Here is a 27,924-nt window from a genome sequence, read left to right on the forward strand (position 1 = left end):
GTTTTCTGCGAGCTCCTGGATCTCACAGGAAAGACAACCAAGAGCTTATTAAATAATAAAATAAGGAATCTTATTAATTAAAACAAAACTGCTGATTACAAATCCAGCCTTTTAATAACTTCTGAACATTTTCTGTGTTCCTGTGCTGTACGTGTGTGTGTGTGTGTGTGTGTGTGTGTGTTTGCCTACCTTCGCCTGCTGTAATTGGTCCTCTACTTTTTGATGTGCAGCCTCAGAATTTTTTTTAGCAATTTGAAAATAGCCCACTGACATCCTGAATCTTGAAGCAGTTTGGATACTTATGGTCGGCCCCTGTCAGCCTCACAAACTGTGTGTGTCTTCAGTATTTTTGCCCAGTTTTACTTTCCTAATCATAAGTAAGAGGATAGCAAAGTCATCATCACAGCTTGGGAGCTCCATTATGTTTCATGATGCAACATTTTGCATTTTGCCAGGAATAAAAACAACAGATTAAAGGCACTTTTCCACAATGGGGGAATAATGACCCAGAACCTGTGACTATGTGCAGCTACTGTAGATTCTCCCTTGTGTTAAACCAACCCAAATATTTCAGATATCCATAATTCAAATGGCAATACTGGGACAAACTTTCTAATGAGAACGCACTGTTTTGTTTGGAGAGCTCAGCTTGAGTGAGCTTCAGTGCTCCAGCTGATGACCCACCTGCAGCCGGGGGGTGTAGGGGGTGTGCTTGGGGCCAAGAAATTATTATGGCTGGCCCTGCTCGTGTGCTTGATTGCCTACTACAGGTGGGTAAATTAATCAATGCTGCCTTTGAAATGACTAAAACAGCCTGCAACATCATAATAATGATAATAATATTAATAATAATATTAAAGTTTAAGGGAGGCTGAAGCATGAAATGACCATGATGAGGATGGAACCATCACATTTTCTCTCTCTCTCTCTCTCTCACACACACACACACACACACACACACACACACACACACACCTCCCCGCTGCACAATACAGCGATAAAAGCATTGACAACCCCGCTGAGGTTTTTTTTTTTTTTTTTTTCTTTTCTTTCTTTCTTCCCACATTATAAAACAATCAGAGCTGTGAGACATAAGACACAATAAGTAAAAGCGATAAATGAAAACATGATCATGATAAATAGTGCCCTCCCTCTCTCGCATCTCATTAAGTGAGTCCTGTTGTAGCCATAGGTGAAGCCGCCTCTCTCTGCCATACTGAAGCAGGTGTCCAACATGGCGAACGCTGGCAGCGGCTCTCTCGCGACTATTCTCTTTTTATTCACGCTTCAAGCGGCTCTTTACAAAGGTAGGACTTTTCCCCCTTGGTGTCTGAATGCCTTGCACACTTTCCCCCTCAGATTTCCGTGGATGTGGACGGAGCAGAGTGGCTTTTATCTGCGGGGCAAATGTTTGAACGTGCGCGGCGGAGCGTTTGGGTGCACGATGATGATGATGATGATGGTGATGTTGTTGAGCAAGTGACAAACCCGAACTGTGACTAAAGTTGAAATACAGCAGGGAGATAATCAGATTTATGTGCGTCTGCCACGTTTACAAACAGGCGTTTCAGACACACATCACTTTGGTCAGCTCACCATTATAAACCGCTTTTCCGCTGCACAGCTGCCAACTCTTGAATGTAGCCAGTTCTGCTGAGAGAAAGCACGAAGCGTGGTGTTTGGCCGCTCCGGAGGAACCCAGGGATGGATCTCATGTGCTTGGCCGTGTTTGTTTGCTCTGTGTGCCTGCTTTGGGTACTTTTTGTGGCACGTTGTTCCGAGCGCAGCCTGGACTGCTGTAAATCACAGAAAACGGCGGTGCGTTAAAGTAGACCGAGCAGCAGCAGCAGCAGCAGCAGCAGCCCCGGCAGCGTGCTGTTTGTGGAGACGCTACAGCAAACTCCATTCACAACCCGGCGTATTTAGTTGGTCGCTGCAGAGCCACAGATTCAAGCAAACACGAACGTAATTCAGCAGCCGGCAGTGATACTGTGGCGTTTTGATCAAATCGGCAGTTATTTCCAATTTGTTCACTGTTTATTTTCTGAGCATTTGTTCACTGGCTGTCACTCCGCCGGGCTGACTGTGGGATCAGCGGGCGAACCCCGTATAAAAGTTAACATTACGACGAAACAAGTGGTGTTCAGTGTTTTGGATGCACGCCGAAGCGAAGAGCAGCTCACACAGATCCGCACCATGTCTTTCATTGCCCCGTAATGTGTTTGTGCACTTGCTGGTAAACGAGAGAAGATTTATTTGCCAGAGTTTCCAATTGCGTTCCGGGCTGTGTTGTCGTAATATCGGGATTGGATTTGCTGTAGCATCATGCATGGAAACATCAAAGGTTCGTTCGGGTGTTCAGATGCTTCCAAGAAGCGGTTTGCTGGCAGATGGCCTCAAGCTACTCAGGCTGAAAACTGCGACATGAATTTTGAAGCTTTTTGGCTTTTAAGCGGCTGCTGGTGCCGTGACTGTTTGTGAGTTGGCGGGCTGCGGAACGGACGCACACGTTTATTTACCAGAGCAAGAGGGGATAAAGTGGTGTGTGTGTGTGTGTGAGCCTACATGGTGTCAGCACGAAGCGATGTGCTCCGTGTTTAGTCATGAACTAGTGACAGAAGGAGGTTTTGTTCGGGGTTTTTTTTTTCATCTTTGCGCATTGACACGATGGAGATGTGGCGAAAGAACGACGCACACAGGACGCGCATGCTGTTTCTAACTGGAGCCTAAATAGGTTGCACAATTACATAACTGGTTAAATTGCAGCTTTTGTGTGTAATTTCACCCCCCCCCCCCCCCCCCCAGTTCCAGCCCATATTTACATCCAGCCAGTTCTTTATGAATGATGAGGAGCGTAAAGTTCTCCAGTGGAAAGCGGTGAACATATAAAGCTGTTTTTTACGCAGAGTTGGAGCCTCTAACAGGAAGAACGACAGCGCGGCAGATGTCGACGTTTGCCTCAATGTGGATTATCCAGCAGCCTTAATCCATTACATTGTTTTATCCATTAAAATGGACGCACACTGAATGTGTTCTTTCATGCGTCAGTCAGTTCAACAGTCCTGTAAAGCACAGCAAACTAAACCAGGCTCTGCTGCTCTGTGGACAGTGGGGCAGTGCCGCTTTTCCTTCATGGAAATGGCTCCACTGATTTCAAACAAAGCTCAGGGCACGCTTGCACAAAGCGTATCAATTATTTACCTCCAGCGCACATGGAGGTTCACATCGTGCAAAGCCTTGCAGGATGTGTTTTTTTTTTTTTTCCTTTCTCTCTCCACAAATAAATGGAAGTTGCTGCTCTGAGGGAAGAATTGCACTGCAGTCACGCTAAGAGAAGGCTGCATTAATTAATCTCACCCCAACTATAAGTTCCTTTTTGGCACGCAGGCTGTCCACACGTGGTCATTAAATCACACAAGTGCTCCGAATGAAATGGATTTATGAGAAAGCATTCACAGTTCACTGCACTGGACTGCCACGCACTTGTTCCAGAGGACTCCGAGTAGATCCAGTGTACCTCTAGTGTTCATCACGTGGAAATGAGTTAATAAGTCAGTGTTTGGTCAGTCATTGGTGCAAACACAACACATGTCTCCTTTCAGCTGACACACAGAACATACCAGGCAGCTTTTAAATGGTGCTCTAAAATACAGTATTACTCTCAATCCTGGTATATTCAAACAGACGGCAGCTCCTGTCGTGATGGTACCACACTGTAAAACACATTAATATATTTTCAAAAATATATTTTTGCATCTTAATTAAGTCTGCTCACAATCATATATCCTAATTGCAGTCAAGCGTTTGGCTTCTGCAAATAGGCTTTGTTGTGGCAGTGACATTTTACCTTGAGATTCTCTAATTTCACTGTTTAATCAAGTCTTGGCTCATAAGAGCCGTGTCTTTTTAATGAAGTTGTGCACGGCAGGTAGTGAAGCCGCACTTCTGATCGTCTAAATCAAACAATAATCATAAAGATCCCAATACTGACTGAAATAACGGCCGTAATGGTGCAGCCCTGTAGTGATTAAAAGTGCCTTGCAGGGACATCTTGTATTCAGTTGTGAATTATGCATGGTGGTGTATTATTAAAATGTACATCACTAAGTCATCTTTATGCGTTTCCTTTATGGCTCTGTGCAGAATTATTTCGTAAATTCAGTTGTAATGCAGATGAAACCCTCCGACCACTGTGGGCGTGGCACTGTACAGGCCTTACTGGAGAGTGCCAGCACAGCACAGCACAGCACAGCACAGCACAGCACAGCACAGCACGCTCTGACCACAAGCTTGCTGGACTTGAAAACTTGGTTAGGCAATCTGTCAGTTTTACACTAGTGGGGGGGCATCTCTGCTTTCATGTTTGAAGTTATGTAATGGTGTGATAGTGCAGGTTGAGCGCGGGGGCTGTTTGTGTTAATGCAGGAAAAAAAGCATGTTAACGTGACGGCACCATGGCCAGTTCATAAAGGGAGGCATGATGGGTGTATAGACGAGTTAAACATTGCCTTAGTTTCCTTATCTGGGTTTACAAAGCTCCTGTGTGTGCTGATATGTTGCTTATCTATGTTTCATAATGCTGCAGTGGATAGGAGCATCAGTTATGTCAATAGCACAGATGTAAGCTTTGCTAAGGGAACCAACATGCTTCCCTTTTTAAAAGGGCAGCCTGAAATCTTAGACTGCTTGTGCTCAGCTTAATCACATAGAAATAATAGCTGTGTCTTTAGGTGATCTACAGTGGAATATATATATAATAACTTGAATAATTTGTAGTGGGCCAGTATGTTGTTGAGTTTATCCACCTGTTTTCTTTGGGCACTATTGTCACTTCTTTGTCAACTAAGATAAAGCTCCACAGTCTAAAGCCTACTTTAAAGGGGGGCATGTTGTTCTCATTATCAGCTTCATACTTTTATTTTGGGACCAACTAGAATATTTTTTTTTTTTATGCTGTAATTGTAAAAAACAACACATTTTAGCCTGTGGTTATTAGCTGGAGTCCACCACTGTTGAACTTACTGCCACATTACTGATGGTCTCTAAAACATGTGAGCTGCCATCGTTCATTATTATCACGTGATCACAGAAAGGTAATTTGATTGGATTTCTAAAAAAAATCTGTGGTTGTGCACCTCAAAAAAGTCAAAGTTTAGGCTGCAGTTTATTTATTTGCCTTTTTTTAATACACAATGATTGTTCACATCCAGCCCTTCCATGTGACGGCTCATTTGATCTCCATGCTGGCCAGCTTTGAGCCTGCGATGCTCTTCACAAGAGATTCACGGCTTCTCTTAGGCAGTGAATGGTAGGCACTGTGCTCTGTCCCCTCAGTATGGCCGTGGTGTCGCTGTGTCTTTGGAAAAATACTTCATGGGGTCTTTAAGGCAAGAAATGAGAAGATGAAGCCGACTATTTAACTGTAAACATGAATTCTGTTTGCCAGTTATTTGGAAAGTTGGTCTCACATCAGACAGTTAACAGACCGGCATGATGCTCGCTCAGAAGCAGAAGCTGAGGTCTCTGCTGTATGTAGCTAATGACTGTTATACTTCCTGAAGTGGAAATAGTGCAGTTGTATGTGAATGTATGAGCTACAACTGTATGCTAGTAGCTAGTATGAAATGGCTGAGCTATACATGCATGCATACAAAGGCCAGATAACCATGTGCAGTGGTGTGCTGATATAGCTGCAGAGTCACGTTGTTGTTTTTAGCATTTTTTAATGATCTAAATACTAAATACTTGATCTAAATACTTCTGACAAAAACAATGAACTGCAAAGTTCTTCTTTCCTTTTCAGACGTGGTCTGAAAATTGCCATTTTTGTTATTGGTGTGAACTGGAACAAAACATTCCCCACGAGCAGCTTTAGCTACAAAGAGAACCTGTATTTGGCTCAGCAGACTCCTCTCAGAGTGCTCTGGCTCCGAGTCAAGCTGGTAGGAGCCCTGGTGATGGAAAACAGGTGTGGAAATGGACTTGTTCTCCCTCTGTACCCCCCCCAGCAGCCTCACCAGCTGTAATGAAGAACAATGGCTTTATTCCTGAAGGGAGTGGACCCCAGATGACCCCCCCTGCACCACCACCCTCCCCTCCTCCTCCTGTCCCTGCCAGTCTACAGCGACTCTGCTGGCAAACCAACAGATGACTGGGCTGGGTCGCATCTGGCCTCCGTGCACTTAGTGTAATCAAAGAGAGAAAAAAGGTTTATGGCCTACTTGTTAGTGTACTGTCGACTGATGGGATGTCAAGTAAGCACCCTTCAATTCCAAATCTCTTGAGGGATTGGGGTGAGGGCGGTGTGGGGGTGGGCGTGGGCAACAATCTGCCGTTCTGAAAGCAGCCTACTGGCCTTGGTGTCGAATTATTCTGTGCACCCCAGACTGACAATCTGGCTTCGAAATCAGCCAAATTCAACCGACGTTTGAATCCGTCCATAATATTCATGCACAAAAGGCTACTAAGGTGAATGCAAATATTTTCTTAACATTACTTGTAGGAGTCGACACAAGCGTGCACTAAAAACAAACGCAGACTAGTTTCAGGAATCAGTAAATCACCTGAAGAGTCAGAGCAGACTGAGTCTAAGGAGCTAAAGCTGTCATCCATTCAGTAAACATGTTGTGTACCATGAGCGGGTTGACTTCATGTCAACCAGCGCTGCACACACAAACCACCTATACAGGTAGACTTTAAAGGAGCATTCAACACATGTAGATCTTTGTTTTCTTTCTCATGATGGTTAGTGTTTCTCGGGCTGTGATTTAAAAGTTTTTGAGGAGCTTTGTCATGTACAAACTGGGGCTGCACAGTGTGCTGCTGTGCAGGTGTTGGATGTGGAAACCACATGAGCGTTTTAAGACTAATTTTTTACTGATGTAGTTCATTAGTCAGTAAATGCTTTTAACATTGTCGTCTGGAGCTACAGACACAGATATGATGGTGACCAAGATCCGCTGATAAAATTACAGATCGGCTCAAACAAGTGAGGATAATCTCCAGTTTGAATGTCATTTGCTCTAAATTAATATAGGACTTTATGCTTCCTCCCCCTGACACTTCCCTCTTCCTCCCATCACTTCTGTCATCCTGAGGGAAATGAGCCCGGTAATATTTTGAATCCTTTACTAAATAAAGTCTGCAGCTGTCATCTTTGAGCTGGATTGACTTCTTTCTTCTTTTTTTTTTCTTTTAACCAAATGTTTCTTAGTCATCACTCGCCCCTTTTTGCTCCTGTCAGTCTGTGTTAGAGCACCACTATGGCTCAGCTGTCACTGTCAGAGATGTGCAGTGATTGGCTGTGCTGCACCACGTCGGCCACATAAAAACATGTAATGTGATGGAGACAGTCCGGCCTGCAGAGAACTGACCCTCACATCAAAGGTTCTCTATACAATATCTCAGCCTCTCAGACCAGAACAAATGTGTGCTGCTCCCTCCCCCCACCCTTTGCCTCCGCGGGGTCTCTCTGTACACAACTGCTGACTGCCGGCGTCTCGTAGCTTTGCTGCTACTGTGTTAGCTCAGTTGGCGAGTCTGTCGCTGGGCAGCAGTTCTGTCTGGTGTTTCATGTGTGACGGGTCTCCTCACTGAAGGATTCAGACACACTAACATGCATGTGCGACTCTCCAAAACAAAGGATAGAGAACCATGGATCACCACACACACACACACACACACACACTGACTTCATTCTCTGCTCATGATGCCATTACTCCACTGTACCTTTACAAAGTAAGTAGTAGCTTGTTATATTAATGCTCTGATTGTTGTATAGAGAACCTTTTAAATGAATCCTATTCAGACATCATTGGACACTCTGTCTTCTCAGGAGATTATCTGCTTGTCTGTAACACTAACATCCAAATTTCTGTCTTGATTCTTGCTCTTTTCCTTTTAGCCTCGTCCTGAACATTTGACACATGCGACTAGTTGGGTTGATGTCGAGAACATCTCACTGTTTCGGGATCATTGTCATACAAGTTGGGAGACTGTTGTCTAAAAGGGGCTACATGCTCTACTCTGTTAAGCTGGTATGCAAGTCGGTACTCATTAAATTCATACATTCTGAAACTCAACAAATGGAAAACAGACTAGTTTGCAGTGACAATGCTCATATTAAGTGATTAGTCTCTTTAGACTTGTCAGGCTTTCTTTTCCCATAAATCCAAACATTACATAATTTTAAATCCCACAGGGAAAAAAAAAAATCATTGCAAATTTGGTCTAGAAATTTGTTCTACAGCTTGTTTCTTGACAACTTGAGGCCAGATTATCATAAGCTGTGGTATGGACTTTCATGACCCCCAGAGCATGACTGTGTTATTCTGGTAACCAGCCAACCCTTGCTTTTGTGCTAATGTTGTGCTTCAGTCATACTGTCAAACAGAGTGTTGTGTGGCTCTGATATTATTTAGAAACACTGGCTCCTTGAGCAGCCGGGTTCCAGTTCAGTTTCTTGCTTTATGACGATGTCAAAACCAAACTTTCAACAATGTTCATGTAATCTCATGAAGTCAGATTTGTTAATTTAAATGAGCAAACCATGGCTCTTTTGCCACTCAGCTTTTGAACTGATTTCATCAGCAGGCTGTCAACTGGAAACACACACTCTGGAATCAAAGATCTACTTTAAAAGAAGCCTGTTCACTCAACATGAGGTTTTTTTTAAATTCCCTCTCATGGAGAAACAATGAAAAGAAAACTGTGGCCCCCTTTTTTTTTTTTTTTCTTTTTTGTGAAGCACAAGAAGGAGCCCCGATAACATCAGAGAGTAGCCTCAGGCAGGTGGATCTGCCCCGAGCCTCCGACACACAGAAGCAGTCCTGACCAAACACTAACAACTGAGATAACACACACACACACACACGTGTGTGATCACAAGCCAAAAAGGTGTTACGTAAGGAAAGAAAAAAATATGGTTGCAGGATAGAAAAGTATGACTTGATGACTTGCTAAAAATATATTTGATTTAGAGACATACATACATACACGTTATATATTATGGCTACTTGGTTACTGTTGTTTCACTAATGCATGAAATCATAAAAAAAAAAAAAAAAGGTGGAGATGAATACAGTTCATGTAAAAAGAGAGATTCAATTGCATTGCTTTCCTAAAAGGACCCCAGTGAATTTTTCCTGCCATCTATAGTGTCACTGGCTGGAGACATGCTAACAATCTTCATGTCATTCATTCATCATACCGGCCTTTATTTACAGCCACAGCAGAGAGAATCAGGTCTTTGTTAGCAACAAACCTTCAGTCTTAATTTCCCCTCATCTTTGGTTATAGCAAACCCATTAATCCCCCATGTTTACCTGTTGTTATTTAGTATAATGTATAATGAACATTTTCACTGTACTAATTCTGTCACACTCATATGGGAATAATGTTTTCAATCAACAATTATTTCCACATTATTTCTGCTTAAATGTAACAGTTAATAGCTTAACAGCAATAAGAAGTGGCTGCACAATTGGAAATGAGTGAAAACAGCATCACTGCTAAAAAAACAAAGTGGTGATTATGACATGAATCTATTGTTTTACTGATGGAAATGTACATCATGCTCTAAATTGATCATATTTTGTGATTAATCACTTGTCTAGTGTTCCAGTAATGTTGGCTGATGCCTTTTCACAAGTGAGCAGAGACCAAAGCGAGTCGGACTAACAGTCTAACACCTGATTGTATTCAATTTGTAGTGATATGAGAATTTGTTCAAGAGGATCCAGCAAATACTTGAACACTTTGATAAGTGACTGATGGCAATTATTATATATGATTGCAATTTCTTTATTTATTCATTTATTTCTTTCTGTTGCTCAGCTCATAAATAGTGAATCATTGGACCGTCATGTGAGGAAACTCCAACAGCAAGAAAATGTTGAAACCTGAATGTGTGTATGCGGTTGACTAATCTAATCTGTAGTCCCAAGTGAACCATTGTCAGTCACAGCAAGAAATGTTTTCCATTTCAGTTTTTGAATTTACAAAAGACAACAAGTGGCCTTTGATTGCTCTTTTCCTCCCGGTTTGAGGCCTTCATCATCTTGCTCTGCTGTGGAGTCACAGAGAGGCATTGCTAGCTGTAATTGGGCCCATTTTGCCTGCATTCATAGATACAATGCAGAGTTCAACAATGAATGAATAAGGAATCAATGCATATCATTTGTGCTTTCAACCAAATAAACAATACAGCTGGTGTTCCGCTGTAATCATCTGAGGGGAAATGAATGCCCTTCTGAATACAATACAGGTATGCATCAGCCATTGCAGCACAGTAGGCTTGAGTGATCTGGGTTCTCCCATCTTTCATTTTACATAACGCTCCAGCTTGTATTACATTTCAGTGAATTTGCTCTTGATGAGACCCTTCAGGCTGTTACACTGTCTCCCATGGAACTGGATCACTTCTCCCCACTGTGCTCAGTTCCCGTCCTTTGTCTCATCTATTGTAACTCTGTCTTGACGGATATTTTCTGCACTAATGCCAGACAACTGCTGCACAATAACGCACCATCTCATTTTCTTTGTGTCCTAGTTGGATGATGTGGAGGAAAATCTTACCTGCTGTGGAACAATGAGACCCTCCCCTCAGCTGAAATTGTAGATTGTACGGCTGTTAAGTGCCACTTAATTTCATTTACTGTCACAATCATGTAATCACACAACATACCCTCCTGAGTTATTTTCCTCTCCACTAGTCATTATTCAGGCCAAGAAACATAACAAGATGTACGTTTCCCATCAGAGATGAACACACAAAAGGTTAGAAACATAACAGTAGAACTTTAAAACCCATTTGATGAGTTGATTTGTTAGCAAAGTAGTTCTGTTGCCTTTTTGGTTAAATATCTCTTGGAGCCGGCTAAATCCAAGTTGTCAGGTTCTGTTGCCTTACCAAGATGAAAAAACAGAGTTGAAGCAAAGTTGGCATCAGAGATAAAATCTTTTGCCCAGTGAGTTTGTTCAACATTTAGAACAGTAAGAATTGGCAGCAAACCTCTCACTGATGAAGACTATAAAGAGGATGTTCAACGTGAACTCGGGGGTTTTCCTGACTCACAAAGCACCTTTGGTGAGTTTCTGCGCACGCTTGCTCTGTTTTCTGTCGCAAGCCAAGGCTCTCCGCAGTTTGGGCCTCTTTTAAAATCTAGTATTTCTACTGGGAGATTGGGCTGTGAATGAGTAGTGTTTGCTTATGACGTGTACTTGACTACATCAGACAATGGGTAAAGACCACAGTTCATAATAGAGAGTATAAGACCGTTATGCAACCATGCACCAAAGACTGAAATGTATGGAGTGTTTGGATTCTAATCTACGTTTCGGTAATCCGTCTCTCCAAATACTTACTGGTACTAGGTGTACATCGGGTTTGTTTATGTCCCACAACCTTTGAAACACCATTATTTCAGCAAGTAGGACAAACCACCCCCTGCTCTCCATCGGCCTCGGATCTGACAGACCTTGAGCCCAGTTCACTGTACATGTCCTCTTGCAGTCTTGCTTGAAGAAGGCATGCAGTCACATAAAAGACGCTGAATATTATATTTAAATTAGTCAGAACAGCCACAAAAAAACTCCTATAATTTGAAGATGCAGTTTTGGTGGTGCTTTTATCCGTTAGATGTAGTTATTCTAATACGGCTGCAACTGAGTTTAATAGCAGATTGTGTTTCACTTTTGTGTCTAGTTTTGATTTTACTTAAATCAAAAAGCAAGTTCTTCTGTTGTGACACCCCACCGCACTCACACCCAACAAGCACTCTGGGAGAAATCACATCCAGCTGGAGGTCCAGATACCAATTTGTCTACCTAAGGGAGCCAAAGCAAAGTGCCTGCACGCCGTGCTCCCACACAACTTTAATGGACCGACAACACCTGAAATGCAGGCCTCTTATACCAGGTCATGGCCCTGTGCTGCTTGACCTCAGGACAAGCTGTTATGCTGAAATTGTCCATCCTTCCATCCATTATAAGTTCTTTGGAGTGTGACTGTAGGTGGCTGTTGTGATTTCTCCTCCAGTTTACCCAAGCCCAGCACTTAATAAAGAATGTTTTTCTTTTCTTCTAATTATCCACTAACGGTAGACCAAATGCAGTGCAGCAAAAGACACTTTGCTCTGTGTAGGAGGTGGAAAACTTTCTGTGAAATGTAGGCCATCACTAAGTGAACTTGAAATAAATGAGGCAGACTGAGCCAAAGTGTGCACAGTTGCAATTGCAACTGAAAAATCGTTAAAGATAATTAAGTGAACACGACTGATTGAATTCACGTAATAAAAAGAGGACAGTGGAACATGTGTTGTGGTTCTTACCTGCTCCCCCAAACCTAACGCCCCTGACCTAACGTCCTTGGCTTAAACTGTGAATAAATGAGCTAAAATGTTCAGTTGGAACATTACTAAGCAACTCTTTATTTTAGGTTCTGCTGGAAGTTGTGTGAAACGCCCTGGGAAGGGTATGTGTCTGTCTGAAAATAGGAATGAAAGAATATTTTTGAACCCGGCCGGTTTTCCAAAGCAGTTCCTGCTGCTTTGAAGTGTGTAGTATTTGTTGGGCTTCACTTGGCTGTCAGATTAATACCTTCTCGACTGAAAATGAAAATGGGTGAAGGAGCAGTTAATCCGCATAAGAATATTTTTTTGAGGATGAGAAGCTGTGAGTCTAGCAAACTGTCTGCGTATTGATTGGTTGTCTGGCACTGCAGAGCTGACCTGACATGCCAGGATCATCTAATTCCCTCTACATTGCTGATTGCTGAATGGAATCTGGGCTTATCTTAATATTGCCTCTTTGAGTTGCCAGTTATTATGACACAATGGCTGCAACATAGCAGTATCTGTAAAGCTGAAAAGCGGCTGCAGTCTGACTCTGCATTTCCTGGGCCACTGAACTTGAAACTGTTTACTTGGGGTGGCGTGGTAGTTTTCCATTAATAATTGATCAGTGATGAAATGATGTTTACGTAGAAGGTGGTAAATATTCTGTAGCTTCACATATGTGCAGGGCTTTACAAGTATCCTTATTTTGAAGCCAACTGAAGTGACACAACCTTCCATAACTAGTAATGTTAGCCTGGATGCATATGTTAATAACTGTGTGTCCTCAAAGTCAGTCATGAAAATGGAGAAAGAAATGAGGCCTTTTTATAAGAAAATACTAGTTCAACCATTCAAAGCAAAAACATACAACCACTACAAATAATGTGACGCTGGTTGGAGAACTGAGCAAGTTGGATGAGCAGCTGTACTTTTACCTGCTCATTTACGAAGCATTTACGACTGTGTGCTTGTTGCTTGGCTGAAGATATAATTCAAGGACACTTTAAAGGTGCGCTCGGTCAAAGAACGGTTTGAAATGTTTTCTGATGTAACTAGTAGCTGTTTGTAAGTGGAGCCAGATGAAACATTATCTTTAATTTTGGTTCGTGTTTCCCAACTAAATATCCCACTCAGTTTTATGCAAATGGAAATTGGATATCAAGTCAATATTTTTAACTAATTATTGGTGCTTCACAAGCTGTACAGCATGACTTCCTTTTACACTCCATGCATATAAAGAAAGAACCCAAAAAACCTTTCTGACCTTAAACAGAGAGACACCTCGGGAAGAGCAACAGAGTAGGGGTCCCTCTGCAATCCAGAAGTAGCACAATTACACTAGAATTACAATATGGAAAAGTATCCACATCTTTATTGCTATTGTCTTTTCTTGCAACAATTTTTAACTGTGTAAACACGATTTACAGCCTGTCAGTTTACGTAAAGTGACTTCAGGAGTTCACGATCTAATCCTGTGGATTGTCAGATTGAAATCTGAGACAATACACTCGCTTACCGCCGCCTACAGAGCCACTTAACATGTTCCTGTCGCTGTACATCCTCCATGTCAACTCTGACCTGTTGAGCAAAGCCAGTGGAGGATGGTACTTTTCTCCGTATACATCACATTACCTCCTACACCAGAATGATTAGCCTGTAATTGTAGCCTAGAAGGCTCTATTAGTGCTTCCTTAAAGCCATATAACACTATTATACCTCCACATAGGAGGTCATTTTTTTTCATATATCAGACATAAGCTTCTCTTAAGTGAGGCAAGAATGGGCTCTAGTGCCAAGTTTACACTTAAAGTCTTAAAGAGGTCAAAGTCTCAAGATGTCTTATTGATTGCAATGGAGACTGCACTCCTCTGGCCGTAGGTAGGTGAGCAATTAGGCTAAAGTTTAACAGCAACCAGCCCCTACCAGACTCTGTCTTATTTGTTGTGCTTGTGCTACCACTCAGCAACCTCTTCATCCGAGAACTAGGGACCTTTTCGTTAGTGAGCAAGAAATTGAGTCCAATTGAAGCCTAAGAATTTACAAAGCTCCTTGCCAGGTCTTGGTCTCTGAGGAACTCTTTGGGTCTCAGGTGTACCTCTAAATAACCGTTTCATCTTTCACCCTTCTCATATGCGAAACCTACAAGTTAGCTGTGATACTGTTGTGCAATGCCACATTTCCTCTTCCTCACACTTGAACACAGATTCAGGTCTGGTTCCCAGCTGTGGTGGTCAATGTATTTTAAATGTATTCAGCAGTATCGGGTCACACCTACAGTTGAGCTTGAAACAGGTGGCTCAGTGAGTCTAAGTTTGTTTTTTTCCTGAGATTGAAGTCAAGGGTATTTTTATTTTTTGTTTTTTAAATATACCAAAGTATATTTGCATAGAAGCACCAGAACATATGTTATGTGATTGCTGGTGTCCTCTGCTCCAAAATGAGATTGTTTATGAGAATCATAGAATTGATGATAAATTGATTCGTTTTCCATTTGTCTCTTTAGATTTTGTAAAATATTCTGTGGTCGGTCAATAATATATATATATAAAAAAAAAAAAAAAAGAAGTAGCATGGTGTGAAAGAGCACATCAGACAGTAAAAATCAATTCATTGTGTCCTCTGTCATCCACAGATGGTGCCACTTCAATCTCCTTTCTATTTTGTCACGCTAATGTGCTGAAAGATGACAAGGGTGGGTCATTTCAGAGCAAAAATAGCAAAGGCTGAGTGTGACGGCCGTGTCAGTCTGCCTTCCATTTTGTCACACTAATGTTTGGAAAAATGACAACTGTGGATCATTTCAGAGGAAAAATGGCAAAGGTAGTAGACTGTGACTGCGATCTCCGACTGTCCGCTGTAATACTACGCCGAACGCCGAGCTTATCATGTAGGACTGTAATCTATTGCCCATTAGCCAATGGGGTCAGCTAATGATTTAAAACTGTGAGCTCTCTTCTCAAGTCTTAAAACGCCAGATATCATTTGGGCATTCATGCAGCAAGAAGTGGATGAACATTTTGTAAACCTACATTGCAAACAGCAATTAATATGATCACATCCATGAAACATTAGATATGATTCTGTCTTGTAGAAGGAATTTTGCTGGGGTTACAGGGAGTTCAGGGAAACTGTGACTTACAAGCATGTTAGTTTAATGCTAGAAGTGTGCATGAAATTGTTAAGGATCAATATAAATAGTTTTGTTTAATGACTTTGATTCTAAGGACAATGATTCATTAGTAAGCGGTACTGAAGCACACTGAGAATTTTGCCTGTGAGTGCAGTTGTTTTAATTAAAAATATCAAAATGACCACAAGTAATGAGCACACAACAGGCTTATTGGGTTCTTGATTTACAGCCCTCACCTACTTTACTCCTCACTTATTAAAGATTATTGAAGATTGGATAACAGAGCCTGTGATAGACTTGTGACCTGTTCAGGCCTTTGCCTCGTGCATGCTGGGACACATGCCTCCAGATTGCTGTGATTTCACATCTTCTGTGTTTTCCCACTCTAAATTATTCTACCATTGTGTCTGCTTACTTACTTACTTGAGTTTTTAACAAACATGTTATTTCTATTATGTTTTTCTAAGGTATCGAACATGGTGTCCTATGAACTGTGGTACTAAAAGCTCCAACATCAACTGAAGCACTAATATTGGAAATTCTGAAAAGATGCCCTGAATACTATAATATTTTGGTCATTCATAGCTGCTTTTTTGTTTCCGCATCCTGCTTCACTTGCTCCATAGCCCTTTCCAAAGTGTCTGCTGCAGTCAAACTCTCCTTTGGGCCCCCCCAAAACTCTTCAGGTGGCCTCGACCTCTGCGTGTAGATAGCAAAATGTTTAAAATGCATCACCATTCAAAGTAGCCGTGGAGTCATTGTCATTGTCACCCTGACATTTACGTATGAATCTATAAAGGAACAGCTTTTGTTTGTCAACTATCAGTTTTGGTCCGTTTGTAAAGCGCAGTGTTCACAGTAGTCAAACGCAGATTGAAGCTGTTGGGGTGAGAAGCAGCATTTTGCAAAAGCTGACACGTGCACTTCCTATATGATTTTGAGTTTGTGCCAGTGAGTAATTTAGCACGGCTTACACACTGACAATGTCTTTCTCCCTGAAATTAATGAGCTGCTGGAACAATTGAACTTTGTTTAATGGAAGTTTAGCTTCAACAAAAAAACTTGGAGAATTAAAGAGGATGTTTTTGTTATTTCTGTTTATTCAAGCGGTGAATCTTGACAGTTAAGGTTGAAGTTGAAGTTTTACAGACTTTTTTTTTTTTTTAGGAAGATTCCCACTAGCCACCTACCGGTCACTGAATCCTAGAGCATCTTTAGAATGAGACGCTCTGACAGGCTTGTTTTTCATGACCCTTTGTATCCTGCTGTATACTGACAGCAACAACAGGATAGAGACTTTGTACACACTTTTTTTTTTTGAGCAAACGTCTGAGCTATGCTGGTTATCAACAGGTTTGTGGCTGCTATCAAGACCAATGACATTCTATTCTCTGCTTATTTTATTATGGAATAAAATCACATTAAACATAACATTAAATGTATTATTATTAGTAGTAGTGTTGTGTATTTGTTTTTTGTAGAGCAGAGAGGACTTTGCCCACGAACATGAAGGTCTATTAGAAATGTCAAAGTATAACTGAACAATTAATAGAATAAATTTACAAAAATGAAAAATGATGGTGGTGCACTTGTATATTGAAGGGACCTTTTTTAGTAATTCAATAAACAGCCAATGGTTATAGCTTTTGCTCCTGTTATCAGTGGCAGGAATTCACATGACAAGTTAAATTTGAGGAAAAGTGATGAGTGATTATTTTCACAGCAGTCAAATCCAGCTCTGATTTTCATAGTAGCAGCTCTCACACACCTGTGTGGTCATTGTGATTTGATACCAGTCAGTGACTTTTGAAAGAGGATCATCAGTTAACAAGAGCTGCACAGTGCAATAAATAATTTGGCACACAAAAATAAAAAGAGAGCATTTATTCTTAACCTCAAGTTGCTTCAGAATGATTTTTCCCTCCCTCTTTTATAGAAGAATATTCAATGACAATCAAATAATTGAATTCATTAACCAAGTAAAAAGGACAAAGCTTCACCCCAGACATTCACTTTTGGTGATTGATTGATTGAAAGTCAACAATTTGATCGACTTAACACTTTACCTAAATGTTGTCTTTAGCACCCTGTGCTGCTGTGTTTTAAGGTGGATTAAAGATTAACGTTCTTTCATTTGACGTATTTTGTTGATGGCCATCTTTATTCCAATGTCAAACTAGGACAGACCACTGGTAGATGATTCATACTCCATTTCCCCCCCTAACCCAACATTTCCTCTGAAATTTTGTTTTATTAGAGTTCCTGCCTGTATGGCAGCACAATCAGCCCCCCCTCCGAAACAAGGGGATTATGGTTCACCCAGGCTAGTCTTTGAGAATAATCAGTCAGGCCTGTGGAGCGGCAGCCCGGTAATTTTCCCTGCTCTCACTGTCATCAGTGTAGCATCACCATGTTCCTGCATGGAATAAAGAGTGCATCAGTCAGCCTCAGCACTTCATGCTGCTTTCACGACCTGCCTGTCTGTGCATGCTTATGCATAGCCTGCAGCCATCAAAGTTTTTATGGTAAAGAAACAGCTCTAGTTACAACATATAAACCTTTTTAGATGATAAAGGGTGCCTTGTAAGAATGTGGTATGAATTCAGTAAAAAGTGTTCCATATGGTGAATCCAACCACATCCACAGTCTGTTTTGGTGCCTGTGTAAAACGCTTTCTGCCAGTTACTTGATAACAGTTTAAATTGATTTAGCAATGAAATATGTGACTTTTGTTTGTTTTTCTCTGAAGCTTATTAAGCCTATTATTATACTTAATAAAAGTGTGATCTATTCTGACGTTAACAGAGTTTTTATTTCGAGTGTGTGGGGCTCCCCACCGTAAGAGCTGTGCAAAATCTGAACTTTCAAATGTGTACTTTTGATATTAACATTGAATCAGATGATGCAAAAGGTGCTGTTAGTCTGCCAGTCTCACTCACTGGGAATCTGAAGCTATTTGTAGCTGTTAGCTCCTGGTTTTTGTTTGCCTGTGCTTGTGTCCCACTGCCTGTCTTGGAGAAACGAACAGCTAATTTCATCATAAGAATGCAACGTAACCGTTTTCAAATGGAAAACGAGGCATGTACATTTAGGGTAAGAATGCTTACCCAATGGTATTAACCTTTTCAGTATTCATAGTTATATAACACTGCTCATGCAGTTTGCAAAAAATTAGTGCTCTGCTCACGCTGTTTGCTTGGAGCTACAGCTTATATCTCAGCCTCCTTAGAAACCCCTTGTGCTTTTTTAGCTGCCTCTTTGTTTTCAAATGTGCGCTCCAATTGCCCTACAGTCAGTGCATTTAAAGAAAAAATGAGACACAGACTAGGTATGATCTGACCTCTAAGATTCTCCAAACTGCTGGAAGAACTTCTGACCTCCCCAGAACTGTTTGTACGACTGCCTTGAAATATATTAAGAAGGAACAGCCAAACATTCAGTATCCAACTGCTTCCATATTTAGATGCTTTGAACAGCTTTGGAAAACATATTCTGGCTTGTGCATGACTAGGATTAGGCTGGCTTCTCTACTCCCCAGGTTGAACCTAATCTATTACTAATAGGCTCCATACTGTTGCCAACTAATGAACTATTTTAAGGTCTGTTGAATTGTGCAGTGTGCCATTGCAATAATACACTACACAAGTTAAAATGCAAAATTGTTCATTAAATATGAATTCATATCTTATTGGTTAATATTTCACACAACCAGAAGCCTGAAAGAGGGTTGCTTGGATTTTTTTAGACTTCTTGGATGGCTTTAAGTTAAAAGCTGCTACTATAGCAGCTATAGTTTTGTTGAACCTGACATTTCAGCAGCAGGGGCATGAAAACGACGTCGTAACAGTCTCCACTCTTCTGGGAGGGCTTCCCACAATATTTTGAACCTGGCCACAGGTTTGCTCCCATTCAGTCAAGAGCATCAGAAAGGTCGGCCACTGATGTTGCCCGATAAGGCCCAGCTGTTCTGGTTTTTCCCATATGTGTCAGATAGTGCCGAGGCACACTCTTGTCTAAAATATTATTGCATTCTGGAGCACTGACATTTTCTAAGGGGCTTAACCCAAACCATATTAACAGCTTCATGAAAACACAGAACTGAGTATAGGTGTGCTCACAGTATTTTGGCCGCACAGTGTTACTGTAGTAACAAAACTGAAACTGTACTTTTTAATTGTGTTGTATTTATGTCCCATATGGACTATATTATGGGGTTTGTACCTTTCCCCTAATGGGTAACTTAATTCCAATCCCCATTGATTTTTATCAAAGTGTAATGAGCTTCACTGCTGTAACTTGACTGTTACAATTGCTCAGCATCGCCTTCATTAAAAACAAACTTGATACCAAATTAATCAAGGAAAACTGTGCTTTTGCAAATATACTTATGAATGCAGCCACAATCAGAGATGGAGAATCAGGTGACCTACACTGATGCCAAACAAAGCTGACCTTTTTCCGTACTCACATACAATCGCTCACACTTCCCCAAGCAGCAAACTAAACCTTATGGCTCCCTCCCTGCACTTAGCCTTCATCAAATATTAATCATTTCCAAGGCATTGTGGCTTCATTCACACTATGGTAAACTTATCCCTGCTGACAGAAATATGGCCTGAGCTGTGATGCTTAGCACTCACTAATTTATTTATTTATTTTTTTTCACTCTCTACCCAAATGGAGCGCTATGCACACATTCATTAGCATGATGCTGCTTACTCTCTCTCTCTCATCTAGCGTCTGCTTTCAGATTGCTACTCATGAGCCTATTGCAAGACATTTACTCAATCTTGTGATTTAATTGAAGGAAAGTCTTTGTGAGATCAGAGAATAGGTGAAGATCTGTTGGGCAAATGTCTGAAAGGGGGTAAAAATGGACCATGAAATAGCAGCAATAATTAAATCAAAATGTGCCACATGTAGCTTTGTGACTCTGGGCATTGGAGCAGTGTTATCAGAACACAGAATTACTTGGCTGGCAAAAAACAAAGTCTTAGAAAAGAGGATTCCCTCTGAAACGAAATAACTTTTTTTATTCTTTGTAGTTAAACACCAAATCCTTCCAGTGAAATCTGCATGATGCAGGATGAAGATGGGCTGTTCTCTGTTCAAAGCCATTTGATGGGAACTCCAAGAAACCTCCCAAAACCCTTAATGCGGGAGGCCGTGTATTTGATATCGAACATGTTTCACATTACAGACTATCAAAGCAGCAGTTAATAGATTTCTTTGACATAGTTGTATTTTTGTGCACTGCGCTAGGCCTCAGCTCAGGCAGGATACAGTGTCTCCAAAGAGCAGGCAGAGCACCACACCGTTTCAAGAGATTAGAGGTTGGTCAGCTAGAGGAACCAAATCGATACATCCTCTCAGGGAAAGGATTGACCATGCATTGATCCAGACCTAACAGGAGCTGGGGATGCACCAGACGGTCTGATGATAACAGTATACCCACCTCACAGCTTGATTTCTGAATCCCACAAACCCAAGGTGGAGTTCATGTGCTCATCAAAACTGTCATTAAGTGAGGTGTTGAAAATGACCAACTTGGAAAAGTAGAATAAGTGCAGCAATGTCCTGAGAGTTTGTACCCCCCACTGGCTTTAGTAAAAGGAATCCCAAGACTTCCTGCAGATGTTTCACATTAAAAGCCTTCCTAGACAGTGGCAGTGACGGTGTCCTATGAGCCACTTGAGGGTTTTTGCATTGAAACATACACGTAGAAGTACTGAGTTTTATTCTAATGTATACAGAACAAATGCCACAGTTAAAGCAGTTTGTATTAATCATTGAGTAAAAGCAGTATTGCTATTCCATGATGTGCTGAGTGTGACATACTGTGTTTTTACTGACTGAAAAGGTGTGATGGAAATGTATATCCTAAATGTATCAAGGCTTCAGGCAAATATAGAAAGAAGTATTGAGTTTGCATTAACAGCAAAAAGCAGCAACAGCAAATGAGTAAAGATCAGAAAAGAGGGAGTCTTATTAAAATCTGATAAAATAAAAACTGTCTACCAGCCTGCAGGTCGGGTAAATAAAGGCCTCTGTGTGAGGGTTCGTGGTGTGTAGCATGCTCAATGCCCCAAAGTTCAGTTTTGGACTTTGCAATTCTTTCATACATTGACAAGGAAATAATGCCTCCGTCTGTCACTTCCATCTGTACGAGTGAACTTGTATCACCTTTGTGCACATGCCCAGCAAATTGCCTCATCTTTTCAAAGGTAGGGGACAAACAATAGAAGTGAAAAAAGTGGGGCACGTTGAAGGTAAAACTCATTCCCTTTCCCCTGCTGTCTCTGCCTTCACTGAGGGATTGAACTGTCTGATAGATTTAAATTCTGTGGAAAGCAAGCTGGCTCAGTGGTTGCTGCGACATACGTATACTTTACTCACAGTGGAATTTAATTTACTTTTCTTTTTTTTTTTTGTCTGAAAAGCGTGGCACATTTATCATTTCAGTCTTTTTTTTTTTTCTATGCTAATGCAGTGAAGGACATGCATATTAATTTTGTGGCCAACTATTTCTAGAAATTAGGTTCAGATTTAACAGTTATGCATCGATGACGTACATTTAATTTTAAAATATTGGCAGTGATTGTTAAAAGTAGTCAGTGGACATAAATCAGAATCATCCAATATCAAGGTCCTTGTCTGGTGGTAGGGATGGAATCTATCGCATGGATGAATCTATAACTGCTTGCTGTGTTGGCTTAGATTCCTACAGTTTGTGTAGGAAAGCAGGTCAAATTATTCCAGACATTAGTGACATGTTGTATTACATTGTATTTCCAAATGTTTTATCTTTTCTGTGTACAAGTGTTTCTCTTTCCTCTGCTCATTTCGAGGATGACTTGGGTTGTCGATTGCTGAAGTTTTGAGAGTGATTGTGCCAGTCACTGAAGAACATCTCCTTTAATCTCAAAGGTGACTGAGAGATTTCCTCTGTGGTGCTTTTATATTGTTCCTCAAACAGAACTCCAGCTGCAGCCCTTATATGCCACACTGTCTTCAGTTCCACAGCATTGTAGCAGCAAATCAAATTTGCGCAGCGTGTGTTAAATTAGATAAATGTGATGTACGTTCTGACACACACGGTTGTCTCTAAAAAGATTTAACGTCTTTGTCTTACAAGTTTACATCAGCTGCAATTGGTGCAGCATTCTTGTTTTCTACCACATTGTCTTTCCTCTCGCTTCTCGCAGGCAATAAACCTGCTCTTATTGGCTGTCTTTCTCAGGAGTGTAATCTCACCAAAGTTGAGCAGCATTTAATTGCCATTTGTATGCTCCTGTTATCTTCCATAGGAAGGAAGAATTTAAATGCCCGACAGACAAAATTAGGGTTCTGTTATGTGGAAATTTATCCTGTAGTGTAGCTGCTGCCCTCATAATTAGCCCCGCCAATGACAACGGCTAGCTTATTGCGAAACGGACCCACAGGCCTGATGCTGATGTGTGATGAGGATTGGATTGTTTTGGTCTGACACTTACCTATTCTCTTTGCAACCTGCATTATTACTGAGACTTTGAACGCTGACCTTGTCCACCGGTTCAAACACTGAAGACGGCAGTTCATTGAATTCAGTTCAGTAGTTCTAATATTGCTTGTCTCTGTCTGTTTAACAGAACCAATTAAACCGTTAATTCTTGCTGCAGTTCTGATCTAGTGATAATGACTGGGGAAGAATGGAAAGCATGTGTCTAATTTTTTTTTTCTTAGGCGGATCACAGGTACAAGTCAAGGGTCTGGCTTTTCCAGCTTTGAGGGGTTTCTCATTCAGTAAGGCAAATCAGAGCTTTGACGCTTTCTCACCCCCCCCCGGCTTTGTCAAGACTAGTTCATTTCAGTCTATTCAGGTGGACCACATTGTGTGCTGCCTCTCTGCCCATGCATTTCATTTGCCAGGCCTTTGTTTTGAATTCTGCTGTAGATGAACCGAAGGCACTGAGTCAGAGCTAAGGCAGGGATTAGGACCACTCGTTTCACGCTTTCTTGGAGGTGAGCTAACTTTGAAAATGTCAAGGAGGGTGAGGAGATACAACTCTATTTGAATACACACTGTAGACATCTCACAGCAGTGACGAGGAGAACGGGCTAAAGCCGCATGCTTAGAATCTGATTGTTACGTAGATGATGTGATTCACTGCATACTTTCTTCAGAGTGTCTACAAACCCATTAAATATACATCACATGGCCAAAAGTTTAAGGACACTTTAACAACTCCACCCATAACTGATTGTTCAACAATTTAGTTCCAAAACCATTTAACCATTTAACTGCTACTATAACAACGTCCCTTTGCAGTCTGTGTTCATGTTCCACCCAAAGGTGTTAGATAGGATTTAGGTCAGGGCTCTGTGCAGGCCAGTTTCTTTCATGCCAATCATGGAAAACCACTTATTTATAAACCTGAATGAATCAGGAAAGGGTCGAAACGGTTGTTTTTAAGATGAAGTAACACAAATGACATAGAAAATATCATTGTATGCTATATTTGCTATAGTTTTATGGTTTACTGACACTGATGTCCACATATTTTTGGCCAATGTAGTGTAATTGTAGGTATATCAAGCCCTCTAAGTTTCATAACATTATCCTCAGTTTTCATAATTCTTGCAAATATGGAACATTTTCTGTTATTTCTGTATTTCCTGGTTTTTGTAGATTTACTACACTTTTATACTTTTTGTACGAACACTTACATCGGCTACAAACCAGTGTGAACTATGAATTAAAACCAGTAAGTAAGTCACTAAGTTAGTATCTCTGAACATACCTCTGCATATCTGGAGCTGTCTCATTTTACAAAATCCCAGAACCTTAAAACCCTGCAAAAATTGGTTCCTTAAAAGATGAATAAATTCAACTCTGATATTCGCAGACACTGCCTGTTCCAGAAAGTCTCATCTGTTGTAGTTCTGAATAAATATTCCATTCAGTTTCTCGTTCATCCAGGATGTTGCATCTGCATCACCTTTTGTTTCCTTATTATTCCATTCTTTCCATCAGAAAAAAGAAATCCAAACACCAAATCAAAATAAAAGCTGAAAACTCTCATTTGCTAATCAAACTTGGGACAAGAGGTAATTAATTCTTTGGAATCAGTCAATTAATTTGCATAATAAGAGGTACCATAATTATGACTTCTGCGACTCAAGCCCAAAATTGTAATTAGAGATTTAGTCTGCATTACAGCAGAAAAGCCTGTTTTTTGGGAGCTGGTTCAGAGAGGAGATTGAGCATCCGTAGCTCTGGGATGGAAACACTGGCAGAGCTGCATCAGAATAAAAGCTTTTCCTCCACAGCTCTCCTTTTGCTCGGCCCTGAGGGGAAGTGCTGGGAGGACTGATCTTCTAATCTGTAAAGAACCAAGACCTCAGCTTTCAGGGGCCCCAGTCTCTCTCAAGTCAACCAGGGCCTCTGTTCCTTGTCTTTTTCTCCCCAGCTTATTTTTTCCCATTTCCATTTGCAAGGAAATCCATAATTTTTACAGTCCGCACCGCTGCCACAAAAAAAAGCAGGGGTGGGGCTGAAAGATGAAGGGTTGCATTAGTGTGCTGATATTAGCTTTCTGCTGCATGCTCACTCAGCTGTGGGGCCTTTGACAGGAAAAAAAAGAAAAGGCAATGCAAAACACAACATAAAATATGGGAGCAAATGTCACAGGGTGTCGAGAGGACTCATATCGATGCCAGCTAATCATCCACTTTACCTCGCTACATAAGGTCAACTAAATGTCTCCATTCACGATGTGTGGCGCTCAGCCACAAAGCAAACAAGAAGAACTTTGAGTGTTGCGGCGTTACTTCTTTAGCATAATGACGTGCTTAGTCATGCAGCATGAGGCTGTGCAGCTGCTTGTGGTTTTTACATCGTTGGTATTGTTCTCTTGCGTTTATGCAATAAAATCAGGTCTGTGTAATGAATCAGAATATTACTGATATAGTGCTTGCAGTATAAACACAGCCCTTAATTGAATTTCCAATGAGGTAGTAATGTGATTGAATATCATAAAAATGTTACGTAGGTGATTCATTTGATCACATTACAGGAGAGCATCCTATTACCCGTACTGTAAAGCTGGCTTGGTCAGCTCATACACCATCATCTTTCACTGTCTGTTTCTTTGTAAAGTTGTTGATTTGAAGAGCTTTTAGCACTTTTATTTATCTATCAAGAGATCTTAACCAGACTTAAACACACACAGCAAGCTGCACTAAATCGTGTCTCTTGTTTTGTCTGTTTTTTGTTTTTTTTTCTCCTCTACTTCGACAGTGTTGTGATTCGTCGTACTTGGGTCGGTTACTACAAGTAGCAAAGGTGTTCCCGAGCCATTGTTTTGCAAACCACGAGTGCCAAAGGTCTCCAGTCCCAAGTTAGGACTGGAGATTCCCAACTCCTGAGTGTCAAGTCCAAATATCTCCTACTGTTTTCTTCACATACACGTACTGTAGCACTGTTCACTACTTCATAGTGCTACTACGTAAGACGAGGCTTACTGTTCTTTGCACAGTCTTAAGAAATGTTAAGTTTGAATTTGTCTATCTGTGATTTTCCACTCATGTTTTGAATGTTGCGTTTGGTTTTGGTTGATCATTTTGTCCTCAACGAAAATCTGGTATCATGTCACCAAAGCTGCTCTTTCACCCTGTTTGAGAGCAACATGGGCTTTTTGCATCTGAAATTCTGACTGGCAACTGGTATTGTCTTGCATTTAAAAGCCTAATCCTCATTACATGTGCACTGGATATTGTCACTGTTTCCAGATGATTTGACAGTTTGCTTGCTGTGTCATGCACATAAAAAAAGCCTGTGTACGTGCATACATCTGCAGTATCTCTGCATGTACTCGGTGCACTAACTCCCTGATTCAGACTTCAGCTGTGCTTATGACTCCACTGTCAGGGATTTGTTCATGTTTTGCGCAGGTGTGAAGTTTAGCCCAGCATATCCATGTCATAAATGGGGCCAGTACCTTCCCACCACCACAGGAATATTCATGAAGTCGACATGATAGTAAATTGAAGGATGGCTGTTGGTGACAGTAGCTGCAGGCCCAGGGCCGTCGCTCCCTGCCAGGGCGCAGACTTCCTCTGATAGAGTATTAACTGAACGGTGGAAACAGCTGGAGTTACATAACGGTTCCTCTGCATTTAGTCTGCTCAGAGGGAGAAAAGCTGTGGGTGAGAGTGAATGCAGAGATGTCATTTTTCTACCGTGTGTCTCTGTGCATGCTATATGTCTAAATGTGTGCATTTAAAAAAAGAAAAAAAAAAAAAATAGCGTGCTGCCTGGAGATGCTGTGATACTCTGCCAGCAGTGTGTGTGTGTGTGGTGTGTTCTTCGGTCTGATTTTATGTGTGCTAACTCACTCCAGCGCTCTCAGGGGCTGATGGGAACCTGCACTAATTCAAGCATGCAACCTCTCTGAGCACCCACCCCCACCCCTTCATCCCTAGTTAGTATCCTGTTCTTACATGACAGCAACTGCAAACTGGGATGCAGGCCAGACATAGCAAACCAGACTGTGCTGCTCCAAACACTGATGCATATTATTCTGCTTTCACTGAGAATAGACCAGTCTGGGATTTCTGATACTGACAGAGATTATTCAGATTTAAATTTTCCAATAAAGGAGACATTGCTAATAGTATTGGTAGTCAATAGAATCGAGTACCAACACATTAGGGTTTTTAATCCTGGCATACACTGATACGCATTGCATATCGACACTTTCTAATGATTGTAGGCACACAGGTTGGAGGTTGTTCGTCATCAAGATTGCCCAGTTTCAGACACGGGGAGGTGAGAGAGTGCTGTTGCTCTCCCACTACTATATGTTGGACACCTAAAATATACAGCATTATATTTAAATTCAAGGCCCTGCATGGTTGCAGAATGCCTTTTAAATGTTTTCAGTGTCTTCATTGTAATATGTTGTAAAAAGGTGTGGTTGTTTCTTGGTCCGCTTGTCTTCCAGGGATTTAGTTGATAATGATCTAACAAACAGGTTTAACAATAACATGATAACTAAGTACATACATTAGTAAATAAAATAATCATAGAATCATTAAGTGTTTGTATGTTAAAAGTATTAAGGAAGATAAAATGTATTTTATATATGATACCTTGTATGCAGTATTTTTAGTAATCTTCTTTTTAGAGTTAAACAGGTAAAACATCTGTAGTCTTCATTTTAGCTGCCTTTTTCTTTTTTGTGAAGGTCAAAGACAGCAGCAGATGCCAAAGGTAATGAACCATGAGAACACTGAGAAGCTACAAAAATGAGCTAAATCGGCAATTATAAAGCGTGTTTTGGCAGCACCCACATCTGCATGAACACCTTCAGAGATGCACAAAGTTTCAACTGTTTTCCTCTTCGGTTTCTTTGTCACAAATGGATTCAAGGCCAGCTGCCATCATCTGGGTCGATAGGTGAAGTGGAACCCACTGTT

The 27,924-nt window shown here is 41.1% G+C and overlaps 1 protein-coding gene across 1 annotated transcript in view; it reads left to right on the forward strand.

Moving 5' to 3' along the window:
* Nucleotides 1–1,209: 1,209 nt before the first annotated feature.
* cadm1a (cell adhesion molecule 1a) overlaps nucleotides 1,210–27,924 on the forward strand; it is a 323,688-nt gene continuing 296,973 nt past the window's right edge. Inside the window, exon 1 of the mRNA XM_070843336.1 lies at nucleotides 1,210–1,307. Coding sequence (XP_070699437.1) covers nucleotides 1,235–1,307 — 73 coding nt within the window. The 5' untranslated portion in view covers nucleotides 1,210–1,234. The remainder of the gene's footprint in view (nucleotides 1,308–27,924) is intronic.

This window comes from Pempheris klunzingeri, chromosome 14, assembly GCF_042242105.1.
Source record: "Pempheris klunzingeri isolate RE-2024b chromosome 14, fPemKlu1.hap1, whole genome shotgun sequence".
NCBI lineage: Eukaryota > Metazoa > Chordata > Actinopteri > Acropomatiformes > Pempheridae > Pempheris > Pempheris klunzingeri.